Genomic DNA, 23,589 nt, shown 5'->3' with positions numbered 1-23,589 from the left:
CTTGCCCAACTGCATAGAAGCAGTAGGGATCTACACCTCTAATAAAACTCATGTTAATAGCACTATATGTTTTAATCATAATCTATCTCTAATATATTTTTAGAATAATTTAGAGAAACAGCAAAATGTTATATTTTTTACAATGTAGGAATGAAGTTTTTTTTTTTTAAGTTTTCATATATATATATGTAATAATTAAGTGTGCCATTAATTTATTAAAACTCTTCGCTGTCCAAAGATTTGTCTTTTGATATGTCTTTAAATAATGTTTATTCAAAGATTGCTTACTTAAAAATGTACAATAAAGTTTTGTAAAATACATTTCTCCTCATCTTTGATTATTTTTTTGCAAACTTAAGTCAACAGAACTTAATTAAACATTCAGCTTGGATTTAATTTAAATGTAAATCATTAACGTCTTGTCGTTTTGATGTTTCTGAACTAAATAAACTTTATTTACTGGTCAGAATCCAGAGCTGTGCAGATCATTACCAACTTCAATTGTGATCTCTAAAGAAACAGACTCTCGGCCTTCAGCGAAACCACCGGTCAGATCCACTTTTCTGTCAAAAAAATCATCTAGTTTCAACCACATTTATTATCTTTCAAGTCCTTTCTTGACTATGAACTATTTACTTAAAATGTTTTTGTAAAATTACAAATTAAAAACCAAATTTCCCTCCACTTTTCAATTTTCTCTAATGTGTTTTGAAGAAAAAAACTTAAAACAGCAGTGAAGCTGAACTGATAATGTGCAGTGATTGCATAGTGATCAAGTTGTTTGCAGTTTCATATTTTTGAGATTCCAATAAAAACTTTATATGAGAATATTAGAAATTACATTCACAGCATCCTTAGATGTATTGTGAACAGAATGTCAACACCCATCTATACCTTTCAGTCCAGTGCGTATCAGTTCCTTTGATGATCCAACCAAATGACTGAATTCATTTTCAAATTTGTAGAATCAAAGTATCATAACATGCATCACAAAACGGCATATGCTATGAATGAAAGAGAGGAGACTTGTTCTGAGTTGCAGTTTAATTTTAGTGTTCAAAATAATAATGATTAAAAAAAAAAATAACAGTATTCAAAAGATGTCTTTAACAACCCTGGGTCTTTGTGTGGGAAAACACCTTGCTGAGTGTTTCCTGATGTGGGAATATAATATCTGGAGCTATAAAATTACTGGATTATCGTTCTAAAAGAATATAAATAGTAGTGAATGTAGTTTTATAAACAATGCACAACCTAAACTATCATCATTATATTGCAAAGAGGAAAGAACAGGACAGCATTGTTATATCTTGTAAACTCAAACCTCAATTTCAGAAAACTTTATTTTATAAAACATAAAAAATAATTTTAAAAAAAGCATATACCAATATGTTTTGTTTGAGACATTAATTTGGCACAAGTGCAAAGTTAACTATCTGAAGTATCTTGACTGTTAAGTTTGAGAAAATGTGAACAGTGGCGCCACCAAGATGTTATTGTCCACCATGGTGGACAATAATTTTAGAAGAGAGGACAGCCTTTGGTGAGGTGCCACGTTTATTTACACCTATGACAGTTTTCCATTCTTCAAAGCATTGAATACATCTATTGCATTTTTTATTTAAATAACTGCATTGCTTAATATTTATCTGCAAAAAAAAGAAGAAAATGCTTAATTGTGGCCCTCAAAACTGAAGATGTCAAGAAACATTCCCTTTGTACTTGTGTCTCAAATTATAGTTTAAAAATAACAGTGAAAATATTTCCATTTCTATTAGAAGTGTGAAAACTGCACACTTTTCTGGAAATGAAGTTTTGCATTGTTCCTACTGAACTGCACATTCTTCGGTTCCCGTACAGCTGCGCTATTGCTGACCTCTAATTATTCGGCCAGCATCTTCTAAGCTGCAGATTTCCACCCTCACGCTAATTAAAGCAGGTCACAGAAACAGATAAAAAAATAAATAAAAATAGTTTGGCCCACTGCAGATATTCTCCGTCAACTGAAGATGCTCTGTTTCGTGTGAGACAACAAAAAAAAATTGGTAATATGTCAACAAAATGCACCCTGAACCAAAGGCGTATGCTCACACTCACTCACTCACTCATCATCCTGTAGCATCATTCACACAGATAAAGTGTCAGAAACGATATACTGTATCTACATTCTACTCCTTCGGATTGCTGGTGCTGCACAGTCCTAACTAAAAGAGCATAACAAGTAAGGCAAAGCCAAATTTCTCCACATCGTGTTTCGGTCCTGCAGCTCTGGTCACAGACGCGGCCCTGTGTAAGGGAGCACAGTCTCAACTTGGAAAACAATAAAAAATAAATACACAGCACTACAGCATGAACGTCTCTATTGCTTACATTTCACTCTAGTACACAGCTATGGCCGCACTGGCAAACAAGCACCAGTCCGTCTCTGACCCTCCACCACTGTCACCAAAAGTCCAATCTGGCTCTTGTTTGTCACGCGAGGAGATCTTGAACAGGTTCTTCAGACGTGGCAGTGGAACTGAGAAGCGTCTCCCTCTCATGGTCCCGTGCGACTCGGCGTGTGGCAGTATTTAACGCACACCCGGGTGTGACTAGAACAGCCGAGCCTGCTTCTTCAGCTCGTTCCGTTTCCACAGAGCCAACCGGTCAAAGTCCTCCACGGTCATGCCGAACACCTGGACGAACTCTTCTGGGGACAGGTGGCGCTACGACGACAGAGACACAAAAACTGTGTTATTATATTTCTGCATATTTACTCTGCTACTACTTATAAAGCTATGTGCATTCAACAAGTAATCACACCTCTTTGAATGTTTTAAGATATTGTCATGTAGCAGCAACAGGTTTTAATGGATGTTTAGACCAACACAAAATGGAGCATACAGTATTTTGAAGTGGAAGCAAAATGGTATATTAGTGTAGAAAAGTTTTGTCAATAAAAATCTGAGAAGGGTGGTGTGCATATGTTATTAATCTGATATCCCTAAAGTAAAATCTTGGGCAAAATTGCCTTCTGAAGTCACCCGATTAGTAAACAGGGTCCATATTTATGGAATGTAATTGCAGTAAAAACACAAGTGTTCTGAGACGCACTCAAAAAAACGAATTTAAATTGTTCACAACAAAGCATATCTACGTGTTACAATGACCCTGTAAAAGTTCGACCTGTTCATAGATACTCATCCGATCCGAATGAGCTTAAGCTCATGAAAACGGTAAAATCAATGCTGAAAGCTGGTAGATGGATGCAGCAAAAGCTGCAGCTGCATGTCTGCAGTTTTAGCTGGCTAAGCTGTTCTACAAAAAACAACAAAAAGAAAACCCCAGCAGGTTGACTGCAACCATATGAAAACTTTGGAAAAACTGAAAAACGTTTGAAGAGCATGTATACTATTTTATCCACAACGGTGGATTATGTTGGGTTTTCAATCCTATAAAATCCCAATAACTTCTTGTGATTGAAATGTGACAACATATGAGAAAAAATTCAAATGTGTGAATACTTTGTTCGTTTTTTGTTTATGTGCAAGACGGGCATAGTTTTCTAATTTAGAGTACAAATGACAAATAGAATAAAAAGCATTACTCTGATAATTTTACTACACCCTTCAAAATCTTGGACTATACCTTTAATTTTGCAGGCCAGTTCAATTTCACCTTCCCTGCATTACTTACTTCCAGTCTTGCTCTGTCGACGTCTTTAGGCAGCTTATTCCGCCCTCTGGTGGTGACAATGAGTGATTCATATGGATAAACCTGCGGAGAAGGAAAGTTCTTTTAATCATTTCAGAAATCTGGGCTAAATAACTTTTGCATTATGTTTATGGAAGAAAATAAAAGCAATTTTCTAACCGTACCTTATACTCAGCTGCAAGAAATGAGAAACAGATTAAAGAGATTAAAGGTTTGGGTTAATTGCTTCAATCTGACAAAGGCTCAGTGTTATAAAGTCCAATTAAAGTCACCTCTACTTCCCCAGTTGACCTCGCTGCCGTCGTCATACTGATACTGGTAGCAATCTGCGCTCTGAGGCTGCAGGTGCAAGGAAGGAAATTGCGATTAACAAAAATAATTGCTTTTGGGAATTCCCATGAAAAACACCTCATTAACGTAAAAAAAAAAAAGAAGGTGAAAACACGATTAAAATTAGCTCTGGAGTGCAATCTGATCTCACCCGCTGAATACCATTGCGCCTATATCCTGGTAGTGACGCTGACTTGCAGCCAAAATCTAAAGAATGGTCACAAAAACACACAATTAATGGATTAAAGCGTTGTACCACAAGTTAAATACTGGATTTGGCCAGGAGATGGCGATCACCACCAATAGTAAAAAAAAAAAAGAAAGAAAAAAGATCAAATTCCAGATGTGGGAACTGAGGCTTGGATGATTCAGTAGAAATTATTTATGAACCAACATGAGCTGAACAGCCACGAAACAAAGTATCGACAACAATAAAGAGAAAGCTAGCACCTTAAAGTATGTCACAGTTTGGTGTTTGGCAGAGCCTGAACACATTTTGACACAATGAAGATAAACTCACCACTATCAGCGCTGTACTGAGATCTTGGTGCTGTGGGACAAAGAGATCACACAATTATAATCTATATTAGCTATTCCAAGACAGACGGGACGAGTATCTGATTAGTCAGAGGCTCAGAAAAGACCATGAAATGTAGCTCTTTGGAGGCTCAGTGAGTAATGGAAACGACACACACACACACACACACACACACACACACACACACACACACACACAAACAGATACATTGCTGAATATTTTTTGGGAGGATTTTTTGCTTCTTTCCACGTGCTGCAGCTCGTTTGATTACAAGCCTCCAGACCAGATCCAAAACCAGGCTCTGTTCAGTGGTTTTTCCCTCCCATGTGGAAAACAGCTTTAATGAGAGATCTTGGTGCCCATAAATAAAACAGGACATGGGGCTGGCAGCTGTGAAGGCAAGACAGTGTGATAAATACAAAGACAGAGAGATTTTTAATAAGTAGTCCACGGAGAGCAAACTTGTTTATGTGAAATGGTGTAAAAGAGGGAAGAAAGTATTTCAGTCGTACAAAAGGCAAACTGGTATCAGAATGTGAGAAGATAAGTAGGAGTGTGCAGGATCCCCGAAGCTTGGATTAAAATTTAACATAAATTGCTTCAGATCTACCATTTGTGAATATCTTAAAGGGTATATATATCACAATCTTTACAAATGTATTTTCTATTGTGTTTCATCTCAACTCACAATAGTTCTATTAGTTTCCATGATAAAATTGATATATATATATAAAGCATGGGGGCGGGGGAAAGCGAGATCACAGCCAGAAGTTGCTAAGGAGTGATTATGTCGCACATCGAAAACAAAACACGAGCACTGATGACACAGCGAAGGGAATGAACCACTTACAAAGACGAAAGTAGTGATGGCAAAGTCTGCAGGCTGAATTCCAGTTTTCAAAGTGAATATTATTTTGTGTAATTTGCGCAGTAATGAACAGGAAGTCGATAGAAATGCTGTACGAGTGGAGCGGCTGAGAGACCCAACAAACCGGTACTCTCTGGAAGGATTTAAAAGGCCTCCATGGTGAGCGCAGTCAAGAGATTAGAAGGAAAGTTAAAGGCCGCCCAGCCACCTCAGTGGTCTGGCTGTTTATTCCTGCCAAAGGAATCTAGAACCAGAGGAATGGACTCTGTTGTGTCCATGTCCCTCAGGTTTTTCTTGTTACTTTCCAGACAATCCAAGACTCCACTTGTTTCATAATACCGGGCCAAAAGGTGTTCGCAGCAGAGGCTATGGTTCTGGTGGGCGACAAGCAACAATCTATAACTGTGTTTATGGATTGACTTCCTGCACTGACGATCTTTGTAGCGTGGCCACACATTCACCTACTGGTGTGCTTCTTTTTGTCAAGAAAAAGAGAGGAAGGAAGATCATCATATATGGTAATATCCTTCTATTTTAGCAGGTGTGACACACCTGTTTTAAGTGGGGTTTTTTCTGCTTTTCTAAAACTAATTGAAAGGCAGGCTGTTATTTATTTATGCATCATAGTGTCGAGATATTTTTTAGTTTTCTTCTCAATACCATAATAATACATGCATTTTAACATACGCTGCGCTCAGACAATCGAGCTATTCTTACTTCGCTACTCTTCCATCTTCCCCCCCTCACCGCCGACGCCAGCGATGACCCTGTGTCACCAACCGCGCTGCCCTCCACCTACAGCCCACTGACAACAGATTTATTTTGAAGCTCATAAAACGCTGTTGTTCAAATGCTTTCGTGCACAGGGTAGGGGCGAGGCGGAACAGCAGCCGCGCCCAGAGCTGCAAGTGATCGTGAACTTTAAGACGGAGAGTGGAAGAGGAGCCAGTGGGAAGGGGGCAGGGGGGTAGAAGGGCGGGGTTGTCCTCACAGCCGTTGATGGTGTTGTTGTACGCCGTCGTGCCGTAGCCCGTCGTGTTCAGCGTTTCCTTGCTCCCGCAACGAGAATTCCTCGCGCTGCCCCAGGGGTCGTTGTCATAGGAACCAGATCTCGCTTTCATCTCCTCCTTGAGGATCATCCGTCCGATGCCACTCCCAATCTTTAAAGGAAAGAGAGTGGAGGCGGGGGGCGGGAGAAAATGAGAAGACAAGGAAGATTTTTAACTCCTTAAATACAAGAAGTGATTTTTGGTGTCATAATAAAAAAAAAAAAAAAAAAAATGCTGTTTTTTATTTTTATTTTTTTTGCTTCTTCACAGAGGAGAACTGTCACTTTAATCACTTTCTGAAGAAAGGGAGAGAGAAAACAGTGGAGCTCTCACTCTTTGAAGACCCTGACTCCAACTCTCTTCATCTCCTCCCGTCGAGAAGCGTCGCCGTGGCGCCCGGTAGGCTGAGAGAGACAGAGAGAGAGAAATGACATAAAAGAGATTTCCCTTATATGAAAATGTAGCTCAGAGTAAAGAAAACAGCAACAGCAAAGTGAGCGAGTGAAGAAAATAATAAAATAAAAAACGAATAAGAAGCAGCTTGACAGCTCTTTACCTCTCGGGGAGCTGGTATACGGATAATAGTCCGACTCAGACTGCGTGTATGGCTCTGGAGAGTAGGTGGACAGGCTGGAGGATCGGAGGATATCCTCACTCGTTCTGCTTTTAGTGGCTGATTCCACATGATTGTCTGGAACAAACAGAAGAAAAAAAAAAAAGCATACAGTTAAAAGTCATTCATATATGTAACCATCACCTGACACTAAATACCATTTAACAGCTTCATTCTTAATAATACCTTGTCAGATTATGATGGCAAACCTCTAAATCGCGCACTCTGAAGAGCTTTAAAGCTGATCGATTTTTACTGCAGTTCGACAATGTCTTACTGCGATTCAGAGAAAAATCTAACCTGTCGTTCAAGTAAATTTAATCAGTACAAGGAAAACAAGCCCACGGGGTAAGAGATGCTCTGCTGTGGTTAACAACTGGCAAAACGTCCTCGTCCACATTCATGCTTTCTTTTGTGCCACACCCATGAAACAGAAAGAATAAATCTTAGTCTAGTTAAAGTGCCAATAGTGTTTGTCAAACTCTGCGCATTACGTTTGTGTTGGTGGTACAGAAAGCAATTTTCTTGTCCAGACTAAGTGCGATGTTCGAGAGAAACGGTCACAAATTACTGAATAAAACTTATGGACATTAAAAACATACATAAACTGAAAAACTACCATTTTATTCCATAGGAGTTTTTAGACGTGCTAATATGTGCGGCTCTGAGGATTTTGTAAATAAAAATACGCCAAATGGAGACTCTCGAGTTAACGATTGAGTTCGCTCATGCACTCTGTGACTACATTGAACAGATAATCACGAATGAATTAAAGAAAAATGATTGCTTTATTCAACTTGTTCTCAGTCTGGAAAGCTTTTCCAGCATTTTTAGCATAAATCACTTTCAAACAGACGGCTTTTCTGGGATAAAAAAAAAAAAAAAGCAGGGTATACATTGCTGGTGTAATTTTACACTACATTTTCCCAGTTGTCACATGCGCCGTTTTCACTGTCAGCGGAGATCAATACTTTCAGCCAATGGCAGCAGGACAACAAGTCGGATTAAAAATGGGTTCAGTTACAGCTTAGCCCGAAGCTCACAGTCGTCTTGCAAGCACCACAACGCCATGACACCGACGCCGCTCTGCACTCGAGCGCAGTCGATGGATGTAAATGGGCGATAACGCATGCACTGTAATGCCACATAGATCACTCTTCATTCTGCCAGCCATTAGCCACACCAGCCCCCGATCCATGACCAATCAAATACCTGCGTGCATGACAAACGATGCTACGCTCGTCTTCACGACACATTCAACTAAACGCCAACGGACACGTGGCACACACGCAGAGGCACACACACACGCACACACACACACACACACACACACACACACACACACACACACACATGCACACAAATCATCCATCCACTGAGACTTGAGTTAAACAGCGAGAGGAGGGGGATACTTACAGAGGCAAGGTCACGGCGCAAAGTGGAGCAGAGGGTGGAGGGAAGTGAATAAAAGTGATTGGATGCAATAAAAAAAGAAGGCAAAAAGAAAAGGGAAACATTATTGGAGCATCCCTGAGGGAGGTGTGAGAATGTGACAGCTTTGCTCGGATGAGCACAAAGCCGGGAAGGCTTTCCACGCGGCTTTTTTGCATCATGTGCTGCAAGCCGGCTAAATGATTCATTCATTACTGGCCTTGATGTAAAAAAACAAAAATGAATAGGAAAATCAGATTTAAGGTCTAAATCTGTGAAGATCTGAATTTAGAGAATTAAATAATGAATGTCACTTAAGCAGAGCATAAAGGACACTTAGGATTGATAACACGGGTGGAGGGTTACAGGTTTTTTTGAAAAATTCTTACTTCCAATGAAAACATTTTGACCAGTGATGAAATAATCTTTCAAGCTGAGGAACATAGGGAGGTAGATGACGTCTATTCACGGGTCGACACGCTAACTGACCCACAGCACGGACGAGCATGCAGGACAAGGGTGGAGATGAACCGTTGTCAGCCTGCAGATCCCGTGACTCTCAGCTGAAAAAGCCTTTTGGAGTGCAGTGTGATGAGAGGACAGCAAATCTTAATTATGCGCTGAAGCATGCTATACAGATGGCGGAGTAGCATTCGGGTTTAATGATTTGTGAAAAATGGCTAAAAAGCATCTTGTGTTAACCACGCCAGGGTGCCAGTTGGATAAACGACGGCACAAATGCACGGCTAGGATCGCCAACATGTCTGCCGGCTGGGAAATACAGTAAATGGGCCAAAACAAATTGCTTTTCTAATTCGGTTTTGCACCGTTCTCTGTTTGGCTCCGTTCTGTTCTCGGAGGACTGGGCCTGAGCAAAACCCCTTCCTTCATTCGCATCCCTCTCTCCACTTTACTTTCCTGTCGAGAACTCGTCATGGACTGTGTGCAGAAGTAGGATCATGATGTTTCTGGCATGCACATGAAACACAGCTCTTCCACATTTAGCTACTGCCACAAATGCAAATGATACCACAGATCTTTTTTTCCCTCGGCTCCGAGAACAAACTCAGCAAGCGCGTTTCTGCGCTTCTGAATTCTCGCTGCAAAGCGGAGGTTACACGCTACGCCGATGCCGAGGAGGAGCATCGGGGGGTGGAGCCGAAGAGGAGCACGACCACGGCACGACTAAAACTGACAGGAACGGGGAGGGTAGGCCGAGGCGGGACCGAACTAAACTGTACCCGTTCTCTTATAGATGGGCGGCTTCCTGTAGATGTTGGGATCCCCTGTGGCTGAGGAGAGAAACAGGAGACGGAGAGGTGAAACGTGAAGGAGCGTCAAAGGGAGAGGCTGTGAATCTCTACTGGGTTTGTGGGGTGGAAGGTAGAAGGGAGGGAAATGAACGAACAAGAATTTGTTGCAAAGAAACACAACTCGGTCATATTTTGCCACAGGCACAACATCAACAGTCAGAATGCTTTGGCGTTAGCCAACCGCGACTGATGGCATTCGCTGAAAAGAAAGGAAAAGGAAAAAGTTGAGAGTGGTGGCGGCTGCAGTGGGGGGCGGGGCAAACGTGAAGGCCTACCTGGAACATGAAAATGTTTAGGGGGCTGGTTTGTGGTGGGTGTGCTTGATCGCCCCTCTTGGCCATAACAGGGTGAACTCCTGCCACTCTCAGAGCCTGTAGCCAGCCACAGCCAGTCAGAGTAAAGGAGACATGAGCATGAGGGAAAAAGGTGTTGACACATGCGAATGAGATGCGCTCAGATATTTGTCAACATTCGCAAATGAGCAAGAATAACTTTTCCACTTGTGTAATGCAAAGTACTATTGAGCTTGTTTACAGAGCAGCTTTCCAATTGCAGGATCAACGGCGCCACTGCACAAGTGTAAGAGTAACATGAAATGTCAGCAGAGGAGCAAGTCCAGCAAATGAAGCAGCCAAACAAGTACAGCAACATTCTGTTGTCGGGAGGTAAGCTATGCTGTCCCCATTAGCATCACTTAGGGCTTTTGTAACTACCGACAAGGCATGTTGATGGTAAAATCATGGAAATAGGGAGTACATGGGCAGTTTCTGAAATTCTACAGTATTAGCAACTACACAGCTCCTATAAAACATTCATACCCTTGAACTGTTTTTGTTTTTCGTCAATTTCCAACCACAGACATCGCTGCATTTATAGGGATTTTATGTGACAGGCCAACGTGACTGACTAATTTGACCATTTTGTCTTTGCCCGAGTTCAGTCAGGCTGAATGAGGAACATCTGTAAGTCCTGTTACAGATTCTGCATTTTATTTAGGTCGCTACTTTGGACTGTACATGAATATGCGCCGATTTAAACAACTCCATAGCACCTCTGACTATCCATTTTGGAGTTATTCTCATGCAGGAATGCAAAACTCTGATGTATTTTGAAGCCTCTAGAAGCTTTTCTTTGACTGGCATCCAGTGTTTAGCTCTTTCCGTCCCATTAAACTGGACCAGCTTCCCTGTCCTTTGCTGAAGAAAAGCGTCCCCAAAGAATGGTGCTGCCACCATAATTCCTGGTGGTCTGTCACATAAATTCCCAATAAAATTAATTTAAGTTTATGGTTAAAACCTAAAAAAAATACTTTTGACAACAGATATTGTAAAAACAACAAGAAAACAATTTGAGTTACACACTACTTTTCTTACCAGGGTAGACAAAGTGCTGTGGAGAGCGAGGCATGATGGGTGACATGCCTTGACGACTGTAAGTCGGGGAGTCAATATAACCTGGAATGGGGCATCGGAGCTGCTTTGCATCCGGATGGTCATAATCCTGCAACGACAAATAAATTATGTCGTTGCAAAGAACAACAAACCACAGAAACTCTGACAATGGTTTACTTATTGGAACCCGCTCTTCCACTTGATTCAAACCAAAAACGCTTACCTGAGAATACGGAGAGAGATTTCCAAGGGACTGTGGAACCAATGGAGACAGACAGTAACATTTTAGACTCAAATGTAAATAAAACGAACATTAGGCTGTGTATTAAAGGCTAAAAGGAAAAAAAAGTCAGTAAAAGAGGGTAAAAATTTGGAATTCATACCAAAACAAAAAATGTTTTTCAAACAATAGCATACTTTCATGTGGTCGGTATATAAAGTTGGGCTAACCTCTGTTACTCATATAATTGATTTTAAAAAAATCTACAGTTTTCTTAAAAACCCAAGTGTTTTAAGAAGCAGTCAGAGCTGCTGCTGCAAACCAGAGATCACAAAACCGAAAAAGAAAAAACAAAGGTTAAAATGCTACCTCTAAAAAAAAGATACATTACAGGATGAATCATCAACAAGTCATATCAAAACACATTAAAAACATGATGATGTTTGCCTAACCTCTCGGCCTCTGCTTCAGATGAAAACATAATCCGATGAGCCGTGAAGAAGTTATTTGTGGAGAAGTGAAGCTGCATGTGTGAGGCACTGGATCTCAAACATCTTTCAAAAAGTCCAGTTTTTGTGGTGTAAAGCTATTAGACCATCATTAACCTTTCAGGACTTACAGAAACTTCACTCTAATATATATACAGTAAAGAAAAAAGAACCGAGTTCATTACTTATTATTTATCACGAACTAAAGCTAATAAACACAACAGGCGTCTTTTGACAATTGCATCTTTTGAAAGTGAAATGTAACTTTGCCAGACCTTAAGGCAATTCTCCCAAAAACTTTTAGAATATTTTAGCCAAACCAGGACATTTTTATTGAAAGAAAATGCTTCTGCTCTATAGTTTGTCCCTTAATCTGGACTAAAATATGTAAGAAACTGTTGTGACATGTAGCAATAATTTGTACAGCTCCCTCCTGATTGCCTGTTTGTTTTTTGTCTTCCTCCCAGATAAGTTTCAGTCTTGTGTTTTCATCACTTTTGGAGAAACATCCAGTCTTTGTAAAGTTACGATTGTCCCCTTGTCCTGACAAATACCTTTGTACAAGTTCTTTTAAACCCTGGGTTTAGCTAGAGGATGCAAATGATTAAATGTCAGGATAATCTTTCTCAGGAAGCTGAAGTTTACTTCAAGTTAATTCAAGTGGTTATAAATGTGTAGTGTGTGTACCCAAAAATACCAAATGATGAAACTGAACCAAAAGGTGTAGAAAAAAAAAATCAAACAAACAAGGAAACAAACAAAAAAAAACATTTGTCAAATATGCAAGCAGGTTTTCCAGGTTATTTACTTAAACACATTTCATTTGTTTTTCAGGTTATGTGTCCAATAACACAATTTGTCATGATCTTGAATCCACTGTGTTTCCTATTTATAAAGGATAAAGCTAATCTCGTTTCAGGTGGAATATCAGTGACTGTCAGGAAAAAAAAACAAAAAAAAAACCTGCAGCATTTGGAGCATCACTGCTGAGCGAATCAGGTTCGACACTATCACAGTGCTAATGTCGACAATGTAATGCTGATGAAATAAAATCCCTTTTTCTTTCTGCACTTTGAAGTTACCCAGTTTTCAAGCACATTTTAACAAATGATCAGTCTGGGATGTGGTATGGGTACATTCCAATGGCTAAAGACAGTCACATAAATTGATGAAGCATTTTGTGGTCATTCATCTACTAATAAATATAGTTATAATATTTAAAACGTCATGTTTTGCCAAATAAAAACCGATCTAAACCACTTGCAGAGATGTTTGCTGCTTAAAAATCTTAAAAATGGAAAATAGACGGGAACAACACGATGGTTCATTAGACAGCAAGTGTGTGGCAGCAGTACCTCCACATAGGAGAAAGTGTCTAGCCTTTCATCAGAGGTGTATCTGTGGAATGGCTGGTATGAGGAGGATATGAGATCTGGCTGCTGGACCTCATATATGGCCTTGACCTTTGGCAGGGCAGCAAGGTCCTTATAATCAAAGATCTCATTCTCCACTCTGGCCTGGAGAGAGGACACACACACACCCACCGACCACAGACAGAGACAGCAGCGACAAGACAAGACAAGACGGTCAACCACATGGACAACGAATGGTCACACGTTGCGACGCGAGCTCCGGTGGCGGCGAGGAGCAACGAAAGCTGATGGAGCAGGCACAAGCCCAAAAAAAAAAAAAAAAAAAAAAAAGAAAGAAAAAAAAACAGACAAACAAGCTCATGCACACAGCAGAGCTTGGCAGAGCTGCGAGCTGTTGACCGCAGGGAGCTGGGCTTTTGTCGGAAATAAGGACGGAGAAGCACAGACAGTCACAAGCAGGAGGAAGGAGGGGAGAGGGAGAGGAGACAGTACGCACGACACGCTTGCTTACACTGCGATTCTCCATCATCCATCACCTTAAACAGAAAGGTCGTCGATTATGTGAGAGGAGCAGAGTAAGGAAGGGCAGGGAGCAGCGAGCCCTGCACGCATGCAGACGAGCGCCGACATGCAAATGTAGCTGTCACGTAGAGCAGCGCTCAGCAGAGTGCCAAGCAGCAGGCTGATGGCTGTTAAAACGATGGACCTGGTCCAACTCTGAGCTCTGCGCAGTGACAACGGTTACATTTGCTGCTTTCTGCACATCTGTATATCTGCTCAGCTCTTGTTAAACATCGTAAATTACTTTCACTCTATGTTACATAGATGACTAAATATATATCTTCAGTGACCGGGAAAGTTCTAACTGTTTTTCACTTGCTAACCCCACTTAGCTTCACACTAGCAATCGTTTTTCTATACGCTCAAGGGAGTTTATCGCCTTTCCAAAGTTTTCACACCCATTTGAGTCATTTGCTTATATTGCTGAAATTCCAGCTCGTTGTATTAGGGTTTAGTGTGACACACACCAACAGAACGTAGCGCATGATTGTGAAGTGTCAAAACAAAAATGGTTTTCAAACTCTTAATATAGAAAGACCTAAAAAAAAAAAGAGTTTGTGGTCCAGTCACATGAGACTTAAATATAACTTCCTGACTCGTAAAATACCATTGTAGATGACAACTTTTATGTCATCTCCACTGTTAAATATGATGGTGAAAGCATCAAGTTGTGGGGAGGCTTTTCTTTACATTGGCTCAGGAAGATGACCAAAAGCCAGACAGACCCAAAAACAAAGTAATTCTGGAAGAAGAATTGTTAGAGACTGCAAAAATATTTGAGTTGGTTGGCAGAAGTTCATTTTCCAGCTGGACAACAACCAAGTTTGTACTGAGGAGAACTGAGCACAAACTTTTAAATAGACAAAATATATATATATATTGAAATTTGTTATGATGTGAAAGATAAAGAAAAATGTTAAAGGGCATGAAAACTTCTACAAGGCATTGGGAATCTCAAACTCTGGCAAGAAGGGATAAACTTCCCTTTATTGCCTAACGGAGTTAAACTCAACTCAGATTCCCTTACTACTCATAATGGAAGGACTTTCTGGACTAAACGTAACACTAAAACACTGTTCTGCCTCGGGAACTCTCTGATCTCAAATCAAACCTTAGCACAGCTGAAATAAAATTTAAAATTTTTTTTTTTAAAACTAGCCCAAAATTTTTTTTTTTAAAACTAGCCCACGATGCTAAATGCTTTAGAAAAGACTTTGACAAAGTGTAAGACTTGGATCTCGGATGATAAAACAAGCAAAGGGATCAAAAGTGTTGCGTTTCCCACTGTAACACCAAGCAGCTTCACAAGACACTTAAACCATAATCAGATGAGGTAAGACACAGACAGGTGAACAGGCCAAGGGAGTAAAGGGGCCTTGTGTTTCAGTGCTTAAAGATCCAACTTTCATGGTTGAATGCCGTTTCTGGGGTGCCGAATGAACTTAAATATGGCTTATATGTGGAATAGTGACTGGAAGCTGGGAGATGCATTGGTTACTTACACATATAACTCTGCTGGGAGAACCTGTGGAGGATCCTGGCGGTGAGATGGAGGTCTCCGACAGGCGTCTGTGCTGTGAGGAAAACGCCAGACGAAGAAAGATGAGGACGCCAAGTCAAGTCGCATTTTTATCTATCCGAAGCTTTTCGGCGAAAGCACCCAGCTCACCCTGAGTCTTCGCTCCGCCCTTGCGGCCTGCTTGCATAACGGGTGCCACACCTCGCAACCTGACGACAAGGAGGAAAGCATGCCGCGCGTTCATCTACTCTGGTTATTTCTGAGTGGAGTGAGCATGCCAGCTTCTTGTGCTGATGCAGTCGGAGATTCACCTGTCAGGTACATCTCTTCCCCTTCTTTGAACATCGTGTTGCAGCGGGCACATCGAGCGCACGTCGGATGGTAATGCTTCCCTCCTGCCTGAGAGAAAGAGGAGTGACTGAGCATAAATTATCATAACGAAGTACCTCACGGACTAAGGGGGTTAATCTGCAAGATGTTGAACCCGTCTCGTGCCGGACATCGTCTCCGTATGTTTTCCCAGAGTGCGTCACCTGACCTCCAGCGACCTCGTTGTGTTGAGACATTGCTGGAAAGCCTCGTGCCGTTTCGTGCTGCAGTCACACCCAAGGAGCAAATTCAAAACTAACAAAACGTAGCGCCTAAAGTTTGGCACGTGCACAAGCAGTAGTTAATAAAACAACCGTTCCCTGCAGTTAAAGTTGCATTTATTTAAACTGTAAATGAACTGTATATGCAAATATTGTACATATTTTTCCTTTTAACAATAGCTTCCCTTCAGCCATTCTTCCATGAAGGGTAAACTTGTGGAGTCAAAGCTAATCTGAGGATCTCGGCAATCTTTCCAAAGTTATGACGGACCTCTTGGTTGTTTATATATATATATATATCATTGCTTACCTCGTCTAACCCCACAGTTTAGGTGGCCGTCATGTCGTAGTAGTAAACATGTGCTTAGACCAACTGCATGTTTTTCCATTTTTGGTTGAAGAATTGAACAGTCCTCTGTGAGATGCCCAAACCATGATCCAACCTGTCTACTTTTATTACCTGGTATTCATAAAGCTTCATGAACTAATGTTCCCCAAGAAACGTCTGAGGCCATTACAGAAAAAAAAAAAAAAAGTTGCATTTATATTGAGACTAAGTTCAACTCAAGCAGTTTGACCTGTTGGGTCAGACGGCGGTGAAAAAAATAGTACCACTATAGTTTGATTTATATTTGTGAAAAACATATGAACTACTCTGTGTTGATCTGTGATTTAAAAAAAACAAAACAAACCAAAACACTAATAGACACTGAATTGTTGGTTGTATTAGGACCAAATGTGAAAAAGTTTAAGCTTGTGATGGATATTTTTGCAGGACACAGCATCTAATTTGATTAAGGACTCAATAATGTGAAGCACCTTGATAAGGGGACCTGCATATATACACATGTAGGAGGCGAAGGTGACTTCATGGACCAGATGTGCTTCTGCAGTGCCAATGACTGAGGCGTGGCCACGTCCTCTCACCTCAGTCTGCTCTCACACCGTTCCAGAATTCTATTTATAGGAGCATGGCCTAGTGTGTGTGTGCGTGTGTGTGTGTGTGTCGGCGAGTGTGTGAACCAGGTTTTTATATCCTTGTGGGGCCCTATTTCTGTCTACACTGTAGGGTTGTGGGGAGCACTGCGTCTTGTGGGGACAAATCCCGGTCCCCCTGAGGGGAAATGCTGTTTTTAGGGTTAGATACGTGATGGTTAGGGGTAGGGTTATGATAAGGCTGCAGAAAATGAATGAATGTCAATGTAAAGTCCCCACAAGACACGAAAACACAACTGTGCATGTGTGTGTGTGTGTGTGTGTGCTGGGAGTATCGTTTTTATGTAATTTCATGCCACGCTGATTTTTTTTTCTGCTTCTATTAGAGGAGATAGCTCTTTACGTGACCTGCAGGAACAGGAACAGCGTAAAGCTGGATTCCCAATTGTCTACAAGTAGCGTCTCAGAATACCAGGGCCAAAGCTGTTTTAGGCGCTCGGGTTACTGTGAAAGGAAAGGCTAGGGGAACACATGAATTACCGTACTTCCATGTCCTGTTTTCAGAGTGTTTACCGTCACCAGGCGAAACTGTGTCAGTTCAACCAGTTTCTAATGATGCACCTATTCTCAGTAGGGGCATTTATAGGCTGCTGAATTTATTGAGAGGCAACGGTGTAATGATCCTGCTTCTTACTCTCTCTCCCTCTCTAAGCCTAGACTTAAAAAAAAAAAAAAAAAAAAAAAAAAAAAAGAACTGCTCATTAAATACACGGCATCTGGTTTTGAAAAGTTGGACTCGATATCGGGTCAATATTTTTGCTGATGAAGCGTAATCAGTAACACACACCAATTAGTCGGGGTCTATGGCGTGCAGCAGGGAAGAAAACAAAGTTCTCATAACCTTAAACATTTTTTTTTCTTCCCATTTTGTTACATTACCTGATTACTTTTTATTGGGATTTTAAGTGATAAAGTCACAATGAAGTGAAAGATTACATTTCTAGTTACGGTTTCTAACAGCTGCACACACGTCCCGTCGACTCTGACAGCTTCTACATCAGTTCTAAAAAAAAATAAAAAATAAACAGCACGATGCTGCCGCCTGTTTTTCACCATATGGATGCAGTTGCTCAGGGCGAACAGCAGTGCTAGTTTCCCTCACACGCAATATTTTGAACGTAGCCCAAAAGTTCAGTTTTGTTCTTATCTGACCCTGAACACTTTCCTCCCTATACCCCAGATGGATTGTGTCAAGCTGCCAGAAAAGGGACTTCCTTCCACCAAATCGCTTTCTTTCTGGGCCTTTTCCTTAAAGACCACGTTTGTGGAGTGAATGATGAACACAGCTGTCCTTTTGACACGTTCTCCCTGCAGCTCCTCCACGTTTACCGTGTTCGCATCTGAATGCCAGCAAGCCCCCAGGACAGCCGAATTCATGCTGAATTTAATTCAGATTTGTTGAGTTCTGTTATTTAAGATTGTCGATAAGAGGGAACGCCAAACTTGGAAAATTGGAAACAAAACAGGATTGCATGTACTTTTTTCATAGGTAACAAGATCAAAAAAAAGGGGAAACACCTATTTGCAAAAAATGTTTTGCTAGGGAGTCATATTCCATCCACCTCAGAAGCTGTTTAATACACAATTAAAGGTTTTGTCGAACGTGTCCAAAAAATATGAAAAAAAAAAAGGTCAAGGGGTGTCTGTACTTTTGCAGAGCACTGTAGGGGGAAAAAAAAAGAGAGAGAGAGACTTGCGGATAAAAGCAGACATGTCCTCATGTCTATAAATAGCCCAGAGAGGCTGGCAGTCAGGAACAAAGCACTTCACACCACCAGTTCTGACAAGCAAAGGACCACAGGGACGAAGAGGTGCAGTGTGTTTGTGTTTGTATGTTTATTTCTTTCGTCCGACAATTCTTTTTAACAACGCATTTTCATGACAGCAAAAAAAAAAAAAAAAAAAAAAAAGAGAACACCTCTAGAGAATCCTCCAAAACATTTAATTAGCACCGGTGCATAATGACTTTAATCATTTTTTTGCCTCCACTATTGTAATAGTTTCTCCCTTACAGTCTTTTTTTATTTTTTTCCCCAGAGCCGTTTTGTTACCGTTCACCCTGAGCTCATTTTCCACTGCAGCCCTCCTTTCAAACGCTGACTACCTTGGCATAAAAGCACAAATGGGGATTTTTTTTTTTTTTTTTTTATCACAGCAGAAATTGCTCTCAACGTCTGTCTCTCCTTCAGCCATCTTTTCCCCTTCCTCTTCCCCCCCCCCTCAAATCTTTTTATAGCTTCCAATTTTCCTCTTCACTTCTTGCAGAATTTGGTGCAACTTTTTACTCCCTCCCCGTTTATGCAGGTAGACCCGTTATCTCCTCCAAAAATGTTGGGAGTGGAAATACTGACGGATGAAATGAATCTGATTTATTTTAAGCTACTTATCGTCCCTTGATCTTAAACCTCCCGCTCCCCTAAAGCTCAGCGGAACGTAGTCCGAGCTGAGAACGAAACGCTGCTGTTTAACTCCGATAACGCTGATTTGCACCAAGTTAATACCTTTAATCTCTCTGTTTAGATTTCAATTCATTCATTCTTTTTTTTTCTTGTTGTTGCATCACTTCATGCTCCAATCTCACCTCCAGGACCCGTCCGCTGATGTATCTGTTACACGTTTCACATTTCACCCCGTACTGGGCGTGGTAATCCGCTTCACAGTACGGCGCTCCGTCCCTGCATCACAGAAAACACAAAAGGCGTTTCTTCCATTTTCTGGGCCGAAATGCACAACCCGTCCAGCTCTAGCCCTGAGAGGGAAAGCGGAGATGGAGGAAGCGGCTGGAAACGCCGCGTCACTGCCCCCCCACATCTCTACGCACTCACTTGCTGATGTATTCCCCCGTGAGAACCATGTTGCACGTCCGACATCTGAAGCAGCTGACGTGCCACTGTTTCTCCAGTGCCAGGAGAGACTGACCCTGTTTGATCTCTGCTCCACACCCAGCACAGTCTGGAAAAAAAAGAGGAAGACGAGACAAAACGGATGAACGGGGACAAAAAAAAAAAAAAAAAAAAATGAGGAAGAAGCACGCAAACCCAACGAGGAGGTGAGCGAGCTTTCGCTGTGAAAACGGCTTTCTTTTGACACTTTCTGCATCTTGCTTTTCATTTCAACGTTTTCCCACATTAAAGCATATTGGTCATTTAGCAGCCCTGAGGCGTTTGCCCCAGCAGGTGTGACCATCGCAGGTTGCGTAAGGAAAGCAGACGGGACAACTCAAAGCTTGCAAATGATGCATGGCTGCACAGCTAAAAAAAAAATGAAATGAGGTCAGTGCATTTATTTCCATTTGGGAGACACTTTGCTCGGCTTAACCTTTTCTGACCCAGCCCACGCCCTCAAACAGAAGTCACCGCATCGCCAAGAACTGCATGACTTTGCCTTTTTAGCCCACAAACAATCAGCCAAACCTTCAAACCTTGAATTTTTACTGACTCAGGCTTTTACATCCACAAAAACCTTCGTGGTGTCGTCACTAAAGTGTAAAGAGCCAATTTTATGTAATTCAGGAAGTGCGGACGCAACGTTTTACATTTAGGGACTACACACTGCATTACCACGTACATTAAATCCTGCAACAATTACGGATGGTTGAATCAAGGAATGCTGGTGATTTTCAGCCTGATTGGCCCTGACCAGTGACCGTGCCGACAGCGACATTTTCTGCTCTAGAAGATAAAAACTTAGAGGAAAAACACTCAATACAACAACAAACAGAGTTGTGTGGTTCAAAGTGCTCGTTTCCACAGACTTTTTTTTTTTTTTTTTACATGCACACTTTCTTTCTGATTAACGAACAATGCAGAGAACAAAGCAGTTTCACCACACGGCTTACAAACTGCACAGGTAAAAAATGGGAACAAATCACTTTCTGGGCAACAGCTGAAGCGTTTCATAAATAAGTAAAGCAACACCTCCTCTGTCGATCACGGCGACTCTTCTATTATCACGCTGGGACGAATACCCATATGCTGCGCAGGGCTGCCCTGGCATTTATTGCTGATTTACTGCGGTTGCTAAATTAACGCGGAGGCAAACCTCCATAAAGAGAAAAGAAAAAGATCAATTTATAGGGCGGGTCAGGAAAGAATATACAGAGTGAATAAGGAGGAGGATATAAAACAAAGTTCCCCAACAGGCCAGGGACAATGAAGGACTTTAACTATGTGGCTATCGTAAACCATCATGCAGTAAAAAATAAACTGTATTTTTAACTTTTATACATATAACAAAATGTGTATATACATATTATTGTATCTCATCATTTAGTCTAGCTACAAGAACCTTCTTTCATTCCTAGAAATGAAAAGAAGGTACATCTGGCTTGGTAATTCTCTATTCTGAAAGAAATTAACTTAGCTATTGATGCTAAGTTTATTTTTTTTCTGATTAGCTAATCGAGTGCCTGTCTAATCACTCACTGGGCCTGTCCTGTGGATCTGGCAGGGGAGACTCCATGTTCCTAAAAAGCTTAGTTCTTTATGTTCTTACCCTGTTCTCTTTTCTTTCCATATAAGACATACTTCCACATGACTTTCAAAAACAGGATTTGTTCCCCTCCACTCACTTCTATCAAGTTAACAACTTGATGCTAGATTAAGACTGAAAAGCAACAAGAGGAATCTGCTTGTAAAGTCTTCTGTTTGCTTTTTTTTTTTTGTCTCTTTAATAAAGCTAATTCTGTTCATGTCTATTTATTTGATGTGATGAGCGAACAAACATTTAATTAACATCCAATTTACAGGACAAACTGCTTCTTCATATCCCGATGGAGCAACGTTTCCTTCTATTCATTCTTTCCCTAGATAATTTTATGCAACTTGTCATTAAACAAAGGTCTAAATTGGACTGTAGAGTATTATAGTTAAACTTTGACTGTCTGAACTTGGACATTTTAGTGGTTTGTACTGACAAATTGAAGTGATGCAAATTTGTTTGGGGAGATTAAAAAAAGTTAAACTTGGTTGTTAAACCTCGCTGTAAATGGTGCTATTCCGAATTTTTTTTTTTTTATCGAATATGATTCTCCCAAATCAGTTAAGTTTACAATACTAATTGCATAAAAACTTTTTTTTTATCATATTTTTGCTACCTTGTTTTGTGTTGTGACTAAACAAGAAGGAGGTATGTATTTCACGCATAGTAAAGCTCACATCCACACAGTAACTTTTCAAGGGAATGCATCCTAAGACAACCGCTTTGCACTTCATAAGTTGTAGTTGAACGACTGCGGTGCAAAACAAGTTATACTATCTTTTTTCAGAAAAAAAAAAAAAGTGGTTCATTTTTATTGTTTGCACTTCCCACTCACAGTGTTCCCTCATAACGCAGAGTGATAAACACTGCACCCGGGGAGCTGTTTGCCTTTTATTTGTCTAAATGGAGCAATCTGGGAGACACTGCATCCATTCCTGCTTCACCATCTGCTTAAAAACTCCACAGACTGTGCGAGGCGATGTGCCGACCGCCTGACACATTTAAAGCAATCCATCATCAGCGACTGTCGCGCTGCTGCATGATCTTATATATTCCCTTTCTTGCCTTTTGCCTAACAAGGCAAACTGCGAGCCTTTCCTAATTTGAAGGGACAGGAAAGAGCAAGTCCAAGTGCAGCAGAGCACGAGTGTGGAAAGAAGCTTCTCCGCCCGCTAAGTGTCGGCAACACAAAGTAAATGTTGCATTTGTTGAATGACTTGTAAGCTGCCAGATCAACAGGAGAGGCCCGATGAGTGATTTGACAGGCACTCGATTAGCTAAATTAGAAAGAGAGAGAGAGAGAGATCTTTCAAACCAGGCGTGTTTGGATGGAGCAGACTGCAGCGCCTGGTGGGCCTAAACGGAACAGACAGAGCAAGGCGGCGGCTCAACTCACGGCTCGGCCCGTGGATCTTGATGGGCTCATTTGACTTGACAAGTGTGTGGGAGCACTGCTGGCACACGCAGTCCTTCCCGCTGAACGTCACTCTGTCTCCGATTGGGAAGGGTTTGCTGAGGGGAACAAGAGGGGTGAAGATTAGAGGTTAAATAATAGCAGGAGATACGCTTAGAGGTATCAAACATTTACATCACTGAGTGCAGCATACATGGTCACAAGTAATTGCCGTCCGCTGACGGGAAGACCGTAACGCTGCTGACAGCGGAGCTGAAAATGCGTTTGCAAACAGTTGCGGCGACGGGTTAACAAGGAGGTTGATTGTGACGGGAGCACCTGGCTTCTCTGTGATTAAAGAGGCGATAATGTGACGCTGCCACGGGCTTCGGGGAGAAAAGGAAAGCCGGTTCTCTCGCCGAGAACAAAACCTATTAGGCAGGACCGCGTGGAGCGCATGCTGATCCTAAACACCCGTTTCTCGCACAAGTCCACGGTAGCTTGTCTGGATTACCCCGCTTTACTCACTCCCCACACATCTGTTACCACTAGGCCTCTGTTTGCTTTACGGCTCTAAAGCTGTACCATAATAAATCAGCGTAAAGACGCGCACATGTGTACGGGGCCTAACAACATGACAGCGAGACAAGGTCCATAAAATCCTTTTTTTTCTACTGCATGTTTGAGCTCCCTTTCTTCTCCCGCACAAGGAGGCACGTTTCTTTGATTTCTTTATGACTGGAT

At 41.3% G+C, this 23,589-nt stretch overlaps 1 protein-coding gene across 1 annotated transcript; it reads right to left on the bottom strand.

The window, feature by feature from the left end:
• Positions 1–1,029: 1,029 nt before the first annotated feature.
• On the bottom strand, positions 1,030–22,975 carry ablim3 (actin binding LIM protein family, member 3; the record flags this gene model as incomplete). The annotated part of the gene is made up of 20 exons (XM_016666841.1): positions 1,030–2,705; positions 3,676–3,756; positions 3,858–3,868; positions 3,966–4,032; positions 4,175–4,230; positions 4,544–4,573; positions 6,421–6,589; positions 6,812–6,882; positions 7,035–7,169; positions 9,764–9,814; positions 10,111–10,206; positions 11,209–11,335; positions 11,450–11,479; positions 13,290–13,451; positions 15,371–15,442; positions 15,538–15,596; positions 15,699–15,786; positions 19,555–19,648; positions 19,799–19,925; positions 22,849–22,975. Coding segments are annotated over 20 exons (1,767 nt in total), but the record flags the coding sequence as incomplete, so codon positions are not given.
• Positions 22,976–23,589: the final 614 nt, after the last annotated feature.

The sequence above is a fragment of the Poecilia formosa genome, unplaced genomic scaffold (genome assembly GCF_000485575.1).
Source record: "Poecilia formosa unplaced genomic scaffold, Poecilia_formosa-5.1.2 Scaffold816, whole genome shotgun sequence".
In the NCBI taxonomy this organism is placed as follows: Eukaryota; Metazoa; Chordata; class Actinopteri; order Cyprinodontiformes; family Poeciliidae; genus Poecilia; species Poecilia formosa.
The sequence above is the reverse complement of the archived record's forward strand: the minus strand, read 5'-3'. Positions and strand labels throughout refer to the sequence as shown.